The sequence below is a fragment of the Plodia interpunctella genome, chromosome 11 (assembly GCF_027563975.2).
Source record: "Plodia interpunctella isolate USDA-ARS_2022_Savannah chromosome 11, ilPloInte3.2, whole genome shotgun sequence".
Lineage (NCBI taxonomy): Eukaryota > Metazoa > Arthropoda > Insecta > Lepidoptera > Pyralidae > Plodia > Plodia interpunctella.
In genome coordinates, this window is record NC_071304.1 from 5,066,014 (window position 1) to 5,080,661 (window position 14,648).

A 14,648-nucleotide genomic window follows, 5' to 3' on the forward strand; every position below is an offset into this window, starting at 1 on the left:
GAACGTCTCCGTTGCTGCCACAACCGTCGGAGTCCTCCGTTTTCCTACTTTTTCATCTCCACTTTACGGTTACAAGTCGAACAAACACCTTCTACTACTACCTTCTGCAATCTTCTTCCGAAACGAACAGCTTACCTACCGTTTTTCCATTTTGAAGTCTGTTTTCTCAAACTCTATGAAATGAAATAATTCCACATTGTAACAATCTTGTAAATAAGTAGGATTATTATGTAACGCCAACAGCTACTTTTAACACCATTTCCGATTTTCTCTTGCACGATTATATTTGCAGGCGTCAATAAGATTAAAAAGAAAAACATCCCGCGCTTATTCAGCAGCCATTAGCGATCCGAGTCGAGTCAATAAATCATTTCTCGCATCTCATCGATTCAGCTCAATAGATATAGGGTTGATGTCCACCAAAGCGGGGAAGAGAATTAAGAGACGGTATATATAAAACAGTAAGTAGTATATTGTTAACATTTTCAACTTGTTTAAGAAGTGGCCAATGCTCTTACCATCATGTTCTTCCTGCCCTTAGGCAGGAAGAAGACTCGAAAAAGACTCTCTCTCGTCTTAACGAGAGAGAGTCTTTTTCGCCCAGAGTTGCATTTTAGCCCAGTGACCACTTTTTTACTTTTTCTTCTTCCCCTCCTTTCCCCCTTTACTAAGTAGTTTATTTCCCTTTTCAAAACGCACAGCTTCGGTTGCACCCTAGAAAATAAATCGTACGATGTCGCTTCACACATCCTCTCTGCGCTCTATTGAGAGATCAGCCCTTATTCGAGTAAGCTCTTTGGATATGAGAACTATGAGTAGGCAATAATCGATGCGATTCGTCTTGGAAAAAATGCTTGTAATCTCACGTAACAATTCTATTGTTTGAGAGGATATATCGACCCTCTCACACAATAGACTGTTTGATATTTTCATTCCATAAGTATCTATCTAGGTAGTCAATAATTTATGGAATGAACATAACATGGAAATAATATCTACTTTAATTATAATTGCTTTGCAGTACTCTATTATTATTTTAGGTTTATTTTGGTCATGTCCTTAGATCAAAATTAACTTAATACGTACTTACCTCTATTATAAGTTACCTATACGTGCTAGTACCTCCTCCTACGAAAACAAAAATATCATGTCACTCTCCAGCTTTCCCACGTACTTATATCCACACCAGACATTACTTCAATCCGATGCTGTTTTGACGTGAATGAAGGACAAACAGCCACACTTTCACATGTATAACACAGGTCAACAAGAAAAAAAAAACAAGTATAAACTTTGTTCGTTTCGTTTTTTAATTTTCTTACTTTTATTATTAGTACGTAAGTATGAACTAGTAGCGTATTAGGTATCACTATTACATATAGGCATGTACTAAATTTATACTGGTAGGTAAACTACACATATTGAGAAGGCTAGTGAATTGCGATATGGCGACGGGTTCCGCAAAGGAAAGAAGACCTTCATCAATCACCGATATCGTAGCCCGTATGTCTCTACACGATAAGTACACGTGTGCTGGGTGAAACTGAACCGTTGTTGAATAGAATAATATTAGATATATGAATTTATTTTTTTAATCATCCTATTCAATTATCATAGTAACATCATACAGATCACCATATCCACATTGAAATATATGTACTTTTGACCAACACCCTGTATAACGAAAGTTTTATTAAATTTGTTTTAAATTGGCATAATATAATAATAACTTCGACACAATTAACGTATTAATTTTCTGATTTTAAGGCGGCAAAAAAATTAAAAGTTGGAAAGTTTGTGTCATAAATTTATGTTTCATTGCGGTACACTCTCCGTTTGCAAAGCGTTTTATTAGTCCGACGCGATTTTCATTTGTACGGAACCCTGGGACTCAGGGACGGAGGCAAATTGCTTCCCAATATAATTATGGACGAGCATAGTCGGATCGCTTGATCCGATTTACATTTTTGAGAAAAGAACTTATCAAAATCTCATTTTCTGGTATGTCTCTCATATCGATGGATTTTCTCGGATATTTCATATTCTCTATATGTCTACTTGTATCGGAATATATAAATACCATTACTTAATTAAAATATCATAAAGGACACTTTTATTATTCTTTTTTTTTAATAAGTAACTTTTTCGTTTTTGGCATAAAATTGCATAGTGATGTTACAGACAGAACTGAACAAGTAAAATTAAGAATAACAAGTATACCGTTTTTAGATTCGATCGTTGGTTCTTACTGATATACACAGCTTGGCCCAGCAGCGATCAAAATTGTTGGAAAGTTTCAAAGACATTTTGAATGTACCTATTCTTCTTCAATAGAAAAACAACAGCAATGCCATCATCAACTTGTGCTATGGTCACATCTGTTTTCTGAGAGGGTAGACGGATAAATCAATATATTAAATACAAAAACACCACCAATATATTTTCACTAAACTCTTTATTGATTTCTTATAATACAAATAACGTTATGTACATTTAATTACACTATTGTTACATCTATTAACAGTACCTATGTTTTATAAAACTATAATCACTGACAACATGTGAGTATATAATACAGATCGTAGTTGTTAAATTTATACACAGCTTTATGTACCTATAGAAACAAGTTCTTTGACGAAATGAAAACGATTGTAATTTTATTTTTAGATAGGTACAAAAAAAAGTAGCTCTCATTTTTCTACCAAAAAATTGAGCATGTAAGTAGTAGATAGATAATTATAATTTTAATAGAATAGTGGAATTTATATCATTATAACCACCTTAGTTATCACAAATAACTATCAAAATAATAGGGAACTGAATATTCTTCCAGGATGGTTAATAAAATTAGAAACAAAAAGAAAGGACATTTCAAAAACTAGTTTACACCTAGGTACTTAGACCCCGCATAAACAGTTTTTTTTTTAATTAGAACAGTAGGTATGTAATGTATTAAACATGTTACAAATTATATTTACATGAATTAAGTATATTTATAAAAAATCATTGGCACTATATAAATTAATAACAAGGATACGTTGTACATCTCGGCGAAAGATTTGGTTTAAATAAATCAGCATTCGTTGCTAAATCCGAAAAAATAACTAAAATTTCTACATTTATTTTGTATTTTACTCGTATGTACACGGCACATTTTTGTTAATTTAATACCTAAGCAAACGAAATACTTCAGTGCTTTAAAATATTTACACAAACTTATCTACATTAATAAAATAAGGTACTCGATGATCTGAAAATATTTGATATACAAGAGACTGTAAGTCTATTCCCGCCATTTTAAATTGCGTTATGGCGCGGCGGAAATTTAATAAATTTTAACTTTTTATTCCGTGTCGGAATTACCTAGTTGCTGCAAATTGAACTCTGTTCTAGTTTTTAACTATCAACATTTCGTTTTGTTTGCATTCATGACTGAATAGTGCGCTGTTTCGACAACATTTATCGATGATTGAATTTGTGAAATTCAATTTATTTTCGTATTGCCAACAACTCTTGCCTAGTCTAGTAACAGTCATTTCCATCGATTTTATGTTGAAATATGCGGATCTGTTTTACATCGAAGAAGAAAGCTATATTTATTTTCTGGCGTATTAATTAGTCAATTCTGCAGACACCGATCCAGAGATCGTAATATTTTTGGAAAATTCATAATATAAATACGTAGTTAATTCGTTATAAGTGCGCCAAAATGTCGATTTCAGAAGGCGGTTGGGTGTGCGTCTCATTCAGGGCAGGGGATCCAGAGACTGTGACGATGACAGGTTGGGCGTCAGTGTGCACTATGGTCACTAGATGTTCGTCTGGGTCTTTTTCCTGCTCTGTGGGTTTGGGAAGTGCTTCGATGGCGTCACCGGCGTACTTCAGGTCGAGTGGTGTGAGCGAAGGGAGAGCGTCCGTGACGGTGACAGGTGGATCCACGCGCGGGGCGCGGTAGGACGGTGGACCGCTGTATTCGGAACCGCACCAAGCAGCCCCCGTCGTACCTCTGTTGGGGAAAAACGATTTTTTTAGTAACCTAAATTAAGCAATTCAGAGACATTGCAAAATAACTTTCTTCGAATATATACAGTATAGCTTTAAAAAATTACGATATAAGATATTTGTTCTGATAAGAAAAAACTATATAAAATGTCTTTCGTCTGTTAGTTTTCTCTGTTTTTTTTTAATCTACGTAAGCCACACGGTTAACTCAATCACTTAGCTTTGATCAAAACATTGAATAAAGTAGATTAAGTAAGTATCTACCTGACTAGACTGGCTGCATTTGATCTGTACGTGGGGGGTGGGGACACCGCGGGCGCACTTCTGTCTAAGAGAAGTAACCTGAAAAAAATACAAAATTTATATAAAAGCTAAATACAAACAATATAATATAATATACTTATGGTACTTTTTATTCCAAAATTCCCGGGGCGCAGCTAGTATATTATAATTTTATACTTCAAATTGTAAATACATAAATATTTAATTAATTTATTAATAATCGAGATGCGTCGTAGGTAATACTACATATGTAGTGTGTTGCCGAATCGACTCATTTTCAGTTTTTCCTTGCGTAGTTACCTAAGTTAAGCTCACATTAGCAACCTAAAGACACTGATTCAAGTCTGTCTTTGCGAAACTATCCGAAAGATGCAGACAAAGGCGTATAATGTAATAAAATATTTACTAAAAGCAACTGAACATTCTGTCACCACAGATAGGCTCAGCACAGCATTGGATTGGATCTCACTTCACTGGATTTTCATACGGAAGATTTTCCTGCCACGATCCTTGGCGTATTATAAAAGCCAGTGCAAAATGCCTTAGGGACGTTTGCTGCAAAGTTAGGAGTCGAATATTTAAAGAGAGTTGGGTGTCCCTAAGCATTTTTCAGCATTTGCTTAACATAACTTGTTACTTTGTTGATAACGTATTTACGCAAATAAAGCGTGGAAAATGGAAATAAGGAAGTATTTGAGTTTTTTACCACCTACCATCGTTTGATTGGGGAAAGAGGAAGAATGAAATAAAAGATTCGGAGAAGCTGATCTTATGGTGTCTCATTGATTTTATACAAGCAAGAAGGGTTTATCCGGGTGAATATTTAATGTTTTTATAAAATACTGCTGTATGTGTATATATAGATGCGAATAATTTTATTATATTCATTTAAAAACATGAAAAATATCTTGACTGAAAAATGACTTAACTTGATACAAAACATCTGAATCAAAATCAGGTTTACGTACGACATTCATGGGTGGATATTAAGTCCTAAAGCTTGACCGTACGCAAAGATACACGTACCTGAGTCTATACTCTTGCATAGAAGCTTGATAAGTTGGAGGCGGTGGTCTATAATGGAACTCTGGATACAGCATGGCCGCGTACGGATGGTGAGGCCTGGCGTAGCTGGGGGGCAGCCTCGGAACCAGACGGCGACAGGACGCCCTCCGCAGGCCCAGCAACGCGCAGGGTGTGTCCCGGGCCCCTAGTCGCCATGCCAGCCCGGCTGCCGTCACTAACACCACTCCTATACCTGGAACAGATGATTTATACAGATATTAATGTGTGCATAATATTTTCCATGTGAGTGATCGTGGTTAAACTACTAAGGAGAGAGAAGGAGAAGAACAAGAAAATGTAGGAAAGCGGTCCTTAAGATCCGATGCTTTGCGTCTGATGAAGAAATCTAGAAAACGCTCAAATAAGAGAATACAGCTGATAATACTTAAATTTTCAAAAATATATAACGAAAATTGCCTCATTAAATTTGTTATCTACATTATTTCCGATAGCAGATACAATAAATACCTACATATTCTTCTTAACCGTCGCTCAGATTTATCTAATACATGAACGAAAATTGGATTCCGCAAATACGAAAGTTTTCCGGTAATAGAAAAGACCGGTTCGCTCGTTCGAAATTTTCCAGATTTTAAATTTTTCGTTATGAATCTAACATTTTCCATTGACTCATAGTTTCAACATAATAAATAACAATAAAAATATAAAGAACATAATAATATATGTACATTAACACAAATTCTTTAATATTGGTACTTAGTTATGTTAATTAAAATTTCACCACGGATTTTCAGCGAACTAAGTATAAAAATCGCGTCATTGTTTTCAATTCGATCAAAGAAAATATGTTACTTCAGTTACTAATCCATTTTTGATAGCATTATATCTTGTAGATAGTGTCTGATATTTTTTATTTTATGTCATACCGATGGATAAGTCGATGATGACGGATTTTATTTTACTTTTCGAGGTATGATGAACCCCGAAAAATAATGGTATTATTTCAAATATGTGCAATGTTTTCATAATGTCAATACGTAATATCTAGTGATATATTAAATTTATATTTATATTGTAACTAATGGTGAAGTTAACAAATTATCTTAAGGTACTAACAATAGATTGTATACAACAACATCATTTGTCCCTAACGTAATGAAATCCAATTAATTCTACTCCGAAACTCATTTGAAGTTTAATTGAAAACTTCGGGCGGACACGGCTTCGTGAATGATGTAATGAAAATTTGGACAGTCTTGTTATTGTCATATGCATAACGAATACCCAATGAGAAAGCAATAACGAAAGTACAGAAAATCTCTGATAAAACTCTTAGTCTCAGTTCCAGTTTAACGTTAACTTTAACCTGCCGTGCGAATTAAATAAGGGTGAACTTTGCATTGTTGTGCGGAGGTTAAAGTTATGTGTGAGGTTTAGGTAGTTATGATACGACCAGATAACAGGCACATTCGTTACGATTTTTTTTTCTGAGAGAACATTCCCTATCTATCTTATATCTTCAAAATTATACCATAGAAAATTGTAGATGTAGGGATTTATAAACCCTAACTAAAGGGTTTTGGTATCCTAATGTCGTATAAATTAGCGACTAGACTAGACCGACTGATATAGTACTTTTCAGAGTGAATGAAACGTAATATCTGTACCTTTTTATTTTGTGGCATGAACGACCCCGCAGTTTCATGCCTAATTGCCACCATCTGTTACACATAATGCCGTTTTGGTCGGATTTATGAATATTAGAATGCCAGGATAACATTTTTTTAATGTTCACCGCATGTGCTTACTGTACATACAAAATCTAACCTTGTTATAATATAGAAATTTATGGAAATTAATTAATGAAGAAAAATTATTTTTATAGCTTGATGTATGGAAAGTACGTAATTAATAGGAAAAAGTACGTAATTAACTTCGATATGTTTCCGATTTTCCTATCGCTATCAAAAGTCATAATGTTATTGAAAAAATTAATGATTATAGGAATCTGTGTATTAAATAATCTTGACCGTAATATTAACTTTAATTATTAACAATAAATAAACGATAACCGGTAGATTTTCCTAATAGGAATGGAAATGTGAAGTTTTTAATCGATAGGTACACTCGATGCACAAAATTATAAAATTGTTTCATACTTTAAAATTAGGTATATATTCGCTAATTAGACCGTGTTACTAGGTAGAAACTCCATCAGGTTTAAAAAATAATGTTGAACATGAAATGTGTCGTAAATAAATTCTCACCATCAAAGCTTCTTTGGAAATGTTATCAGAACGTTTTAGTTTTTTATGTCTACTGTTCGATTGACCAATTCTGGATAATCTAGATCTAATTTCTAAACATATTTTACATATATATATTTATATATTGTTTCCTTTTCTTGCCTGCAGATAAAGCATAACGAACATTTTTGAAGGCATACTAGCGTACCTTTATACGATACATATGGCACATGCGCCTCGTGGGTGATCCCTGAATGCATCCTATAATTACCACACTAACAATATTAAGCGTCCGAGAGCCGTGTCGAGAACAATGGACAATGCTTACCTATCATGAGCAGTAACAGCGTGAGAGGGGCCCTGGGGTGCGGCCTGAGGGCCCCTAGGACTGCTCCGGCGGCCACGAGGCAGGCCCCCACCACGCCAAGGAACAGCACACATAGCCTCAGGGGGGGTCGGCCACAGCACGACTTGGGGGCGTTCCCTTCGCCTTCTGAACATGCGTACGCTGCCCCGCGACCCGATCTGTAATGGAAAATTCGTGAGTGTAAGACAATGAATATTTTTGTGTTAATAGCCAGTACTAGCCTGACTTTATTTTTTTGATGAATTTTTAATGATGGATCATTTAGGTTTAAATTTGAATATTAAAATCTAAAAGTGAAATATTTTTAATGAAACTCATATCGCGAAAAAAGAGATATTCTTTATAGACATTCATAATAATACTAACAACGTGGCCCATATTATTTATTCGTAAAAATACTTTATCATCACCATCATCATCAACCAGTACCGGAAAGTAACACCTTAATAATATTGCAATATTACAAATTGTAATGTTATTAACGTCATAAAAGTACGTTTAACCCAGTTGAAAATCGACATCTAAGGAGAGTGTATTCAACTCGGGTTTATATTCAAAATTTTATGAGGTTGCATGCTCTACAAAGGAGTTCAAATTTAGGTAACCGTTTGCGCAGGCAATCGACTGTATACTGTAATACAGTTTGCTAAAATGTGATCGTATTTGCAACGAGGACGACGCGCGTTTATGTTATGATCCCGTTGTTTTGAACGACCTTTATGTATTAGACATAGATGTCCTTAGTACTTACTTATACATATATGATCAGCGTCTTTAATAAAATTAGGTTTAACGTCTACATTTATTTTGCGTCCTAATCTGTTTTATGATAGTATTTTTTCGTAAATACTTATTTCGGTCTTGCTCCAGCTATAGGTTGAACGTTTTGGTAATATCTACATTTCACAGATCATATTAGCAACGGTCTAATTCTACGCTTGAGTTGTGTTTCCATGTGATATGCAGCTTATTACTTATCTAAATCCTATTAAAGCCGTGCCGTCTGTCTGTACAGGGTCTGTTAATTGGATGAGCAGTGTCAAACCATTTTAAACCATAGGATCGAAGGTTTATTACAATTAAACTTATTGTTGGTAATGTTTATTCAAATAACTTGATAGTACTGTAGTATTTTATACAAACTTTATGCTGAATTAACCTAAAGCGTTTATACAAAACTAAAAGAAAAGAGACATTTTAAGTCAACAAAAGCATTCAGTAAAAACTCTTGTACTTCAAAACTTTGATATTTCATGGAAATTTAGTTTTTCTCATGATGTTTGCAATTGAATGTTAAATAGTATTGACATTCACAAATAATCTTGTAGGATTTCCAGAATATCTGACATAAAAAACGATTGCTCCGTAAATAAAACTCAGAGGTTTCATAATGACACTCGAGAGGTTGAACCTCGCTAATTGAAATTAACTTTTTTCATGAGTGATCGCGGCGTTTGGTTAACCAGAGCGTCCGACATTGTGCATAATGCGGGGACCACATCAATTTGTCTGGCTACCCGCATGTTATGCTAATGCTCTTTCTGTGTTCCCCACATTTTTGCTCGTCCTGCGACGTCCTGGGTCACTTTTTATCATTTTAATTTTCATCTAGCATTCTGGAGAGCTTTTAGTATTTTAAATAATCACGTTCTGAGTCCAGACGGGTTTTAACATTGTATTTTTAATGCTAATTGCATTATTACACTAATTTTAATTTTATGGACGTATATCGAATTATATACCAAATCTTATTTAACATATTTACTTTGGTGTTAAATCACATTTGGTTATAAGTATTCGTTTTATAGTTAGTTTTCTTTGTGAAGTGTTACTCTTATTCAGTTTTAATTTGGTCTGTTAAAAAAAAATAAACAGATATGTGTAGTAAATGCTAGTGATTTTAATATTCAGTCACAAATCGACTTGTCCCGTATTCGATCGCTCTGGTACGGCTGAATGCACTCGAGTTTGTCGACCCCATATCAACTGACCCCCAAAGGAAGAGGGTTCTTATAATGTTAATGGCTAATGCTCTACACACGGACAGACAAAACGCACACGCTTTTATCTGTGTCACGCTCCAAGTCTTTTCAAACTATTCATTAGGAACATTACTGCTTTCTGAGACCCTTTCCTTATTGGATTTTATTAAGAGTTGGAAAGTCAATATTAGTATTCCAGTCGGGATTTCATTCATTTCACATACTATATACAAAGATCTATTTAAATTTGAGATTAAATGTTTATTGAGTTAAAGATATCCAGTATTAATATTTTAAGTTAGGTGGCTACATAAAACCATGCTTAGTATAATTATATTTGTTATTCCGATGAAATAAGCATATGTTTTGAAATAAACGTACAACATATAATAATAGCTATAAGTTAAGTGTAAATCGACACATAACATAAGTAAGTAGGCGATGAGAGATAAAAATAATCTCGTTATTATAAAAACTTACATGGGGAGAAAAAGAGAACAAAAACTACAATAAAGGCCATTAAACCATTTACTCATCATCATCGTATTGTAATAGATTAGTATCTCGGCTCCGAGTGGAGCGGCTCTCAGGCGAGTTTCGTTTACGACTGGTATGGTCGTCAGACTTAACACTGACGTTTTGATAAATTACTCCGACTATAATATCATTCGTTACATACTCTCTCGATTTTATACTTTTTTTGTGATCGTTTATTTACGTCTGGACCCATAATATTGTCCCGAATTTTGCTCTATCATCTAAACATACGTATTATTGATTATTGAATCAAATACTATAAGATATTGAAATTACAGCAATACTTTTCACCTGGTATAAATTCAATAATAGCTAAAATACGTGCATATTTTAAAAAACTGTACAAACTATAAACTGAAAATACATTGGAGTTACTTATTAGTGAGGTAGGTAGGTGATTAAAAAACCTACCTCTGAATGTAAACCGGACGACTATCAGAAATAGAACTTGGCGAAAAACCGAAATGCAATAATAAAGGTTTTGGGTCACGTTATAAATGATAAAATATGAGGAGTCATCGCGACCTCGGCGCTAAGTTTTAAAACTCTTTCTACATCAGTGGAGGCCTTTCAAGAGTTTTTGTCGTTGTACTACCATTCTCCGGGGATTCTGTAGTTGTAATTACCTACGTTTATTTCCTGGCTTAATGAACTGAAACTGCATCCAATAAAATAAACAAATTGCTGATTGTAAAAGATCTCGTATGTATACGTATGTCTATTTTCTAGAATCTTCGAGTGAATGTTATGAAATTCATAACACGTACATGTTTTCCATTTCAGTATAAAATCATAATATTTATGTAAACGATTCGTGCAACGGTAAACTGTATTTATATTTTTGCTTCATGCGTCTTTGGTTTTGTTTGAAAATGTTTGATCAGTAGAATCAGTTACGTAGTCAATAGGTATTGCATTTAATTTATTAAAATCAATACATTTAAAAAAAATTAAATTAAATTTAAATGAAATATGTCTTAATTGTGTAATTACGTCGCAACGAAGTTGTGTTTGACAATCTGTGAGCGATCACACCCATTCGCCCCACGTGTTGCGTCACTCAAAAGTAATAAATGTGATAGTGCATCGTATGCCATCTGCGTTTGCGATCAGCGATAAGGGAGGGATGCGCTCGATGACTCACATTCGTGCCTCGAATCACACGCGAGGTGAGGCTGATTGATACTGAAACATATCCAGGACTGGATTATAAACAATAAAGGATTAAAATATTATTACCGTTTGAGAGTTATTTTTATTTTCTCTGGAAATGTTGATACAAGTCAGGATGTTGACATCCTCTGTTTTAGCTCTTGACTTAGTAACATATACGTCTATGAAAGGATGGATTCCCTTTCATAGATGTATATACTTTACCTATTTATTATACAATTTAAATTAACATATAATATCTATTTATCATCTATGAATATATCAAAATTTCTTTACACTTTTCTTTCACGAGTGGGTAGCACTTTTTGTTCAGATATTCCTACGAAAGTGAAGCCCCAGGAGTTAGTAGTTACTCGTAGGTAGGTATACCTACGAGTATTTATAGTCTTATTGATAGTTGACATTTCTTTGCTAAATTCTATTAATTCCAAAGATTTTGCTGAATACACAGTAGGCCACGAACTTAATCCGCCCCTGTACAGAACTGCCTTCCACATGACTACCTTTTATGTTATTACTTATGCGCAGCTCCCGATCAACTAATCGACTGCATTCGAATGAGAATTTCCAGTACATTGCTTTCTAGGTCATCGGGGAAACTTGCCAATTGAAATATGAAGTAGGTACATTAGGTACTTACAATTGTAGCTATACTCTTTATTTATGTACTCACAAAAATTGTAGAATGTATATAAAAAATAACTGGGAATGCTATTGTAGCCTACCAGTTGCCAAAACATCGTCATTGAGGTCAATCTCTATCTAGCCTGATGGAAAGCAAAGATGAAATCTAAGATCTTGACTACACGCAAGCTCAAAAATGCTTTAGGTACACTTGCGGCCTTTATAGTGTAGTAGTAGCAGATCCTTAAATTGTAGGATTCGGGAAATATTTTCCCTTACACGCCTCGTAATTAGGGCGGAAGTAAATGCCGCAAGCTGAATCGTCTCTAAGTCAATTATTTATGAATTAATCTGAGACAAAGCCGTGACACATGCCTAGCAACCCCACATATGATTCAGTCTTATCATAAACGTTACGGCTCTTTAAAGCGGGGGTCTCTTTTCAATTATGCATTTGCATAACGTAAACAAGGACCGTGGATTTTCAACGCCTTGTCCTCACCCGCAATAGCTACATTTGGGGACCCACAATACCCACATACAAACGCTTTTATCCTGAGTATCACCGCGCGTTATGGGCATGGCGGCATGTACAATGTACAACACTTCAAGCTACCAAAAATCACTATAAATCACTCGTATTACCACCGCACAGTGGTTACCATGACGTGCACTCGACTGTACCAGATCAAAGATCAACCTTTCTATAGAGAAAACAATGGCACAGTACTTTCAGTTCCTAACTAAAGTGTAATATATATTTTTATTAGAATTTGTCATTCTTATGGTTTTTATAAAGCTATAAACGATTAAATAGACGTGGCTACAAAATAATTTCAAAGCAATTAAGTATGTTCTATTATGTTTAGTTTTTCTAATCAATAATTTATTTAGTAAACACAGATTTTTTATAGCTTGAAAAGCTGAGATTGGTGGCTTGCATCGTGCACCTTATCATTCTACTGATTTCTTCCGCAGCCGTTGAGCGTTAGAGCCCAAGGTCCGCTTTCCTACTTTTTCTTCTCTATTTCACACGTTCGTCGGAATCTAGCTGTAAGATCATTATTGACACACATATCTTCTCATAACAGTAGATTTCTAGTTTACATTATCATATTCATAGCCCTTTAAAACATGTGCCAATCAATAAATTATATAGTAATACATATTTGAATTCATAGTTTGAACCAGTCGACGATGGTAATAGGACTTTGTTTTTTAACATGGGAAGATATTTTCGAAGAGGCTATATTATAACACAACTTTGTAGTCTATTCCCGTATGACGTCAATACAATGCGCATATTAAACCCACATCGGTGTGTTGCGGAGCGCGAAATTTATGTCGTTAATAAGGGCTAGGAGGGTTAATTAGCTGATTTATGTAGCCCATATTGCGGTGCTCTAGCACACGCGTAGTTATGACCTGTCATTGACAGTTTAATAGGCCCTTGCGGTAGGGCTGTCATAAAGTTAGTAATAAAAGGGCCGCTGATTATAAACACTCACAATTGATTATATTCATTCATATTTTCTGCATTATCGTACTTTTATCTAGCCAAATAGGTTCCTTGATATTATTATTTCTTTACTGAATTTTAGGTATAAGTAAAAGCATATTTGTACAAGTCCTTCCCATAGGACATAAATATACTTTTGACTTGTTATATACAGATTGTTACATTGTTACAAACATTAAAGTCTTAATCACAACTTAATATAAACTTGACATTGAGGCGTGAAAATTGTAAAAACTTTAATAATAGTGCGCAGTTCATACGACTTAACAATGCGAATGATGAAGTCAAAGCCACGATAATATTACACATCATTAAATCATAAAAATGGCAATTTGAGAACAAACAATCGTGCCCCTATCCTTAGCAGTGCCAGGCAGGAGGAAATGCATGCTCCATAAACTTTGAAACGCAAAGTAGAGTACGTGGAAGTTTGTAGACTGGATGTCGAAAGAAAAATTTGACTATAAATTACTATAGTGGTGACTACGGGGCATAAAATATCCAGTAGGAAAACCACAAATATGCGATGGAAGAACGACATCAGAAAGACGGCGGGAAGCAAATGGATTTTAACAACCATAGGGATAACAGGGAAAAGTCCTTTTTGCCTTGCTGCAGCACACTAGTTCTTTTAGCATTATGCTTGTATGTACATGTAATATCAATATTGTTTAAATACTTTGTATGTTATTGCTGTTAGTGTCTGTGGCAACACAAATAAACATTTTCTATGTCTATGTCTAAAAGTGGCGGGAACTGCAGGAGGTATACGACACATATTTAGGTAAGCAATATCATCATCATCATTATTTCATCATTTACAGCCTACATCTACCCACTGCTGTGTATAAGGCCTCCCTTTTTTACGCCTTTTTTCGGTCCTGTGTCAT

The 14,648-nt window shown here is 34.6% G+C and overlaps 1 protein-coding gene across 1 annotated transcript in view; it reads right to left on the bottom strand.

The window, feature by feature from the left end:
- Nucleotides 1-2,436: 2,436 nt before the first annotated feature.
- Nucleotides 2,437-14,648, bottom strand: part of LOC128673602 (uncharacterized protein) — a 99,463-nt gene continuing 87,251 nt past the window's right edge. The window contains exons 3-6 of the mRNA XM_053751556.1: nt 7,885-8,081; nt 5,311-5,542; nt 4,267-4,344; nt 2,437-4,006 (exon numbers count right to left, since the gene is read on the bottom strand). Coding sequence (XP_053607531.1) covers nt 3,694-4,006; nt 4,267-4,344; nt 5,311-5,542; nt 7,885-8,081 — 820 coding nt within the window. The 3' untranslated portion in view covers nt 2,437-3,693. The remainder of the gene's footprint in view (nt 4,007-4,266; nt 4,345-5,310; nt 5,543-7,884; nt 8,082-14,648) is intronic.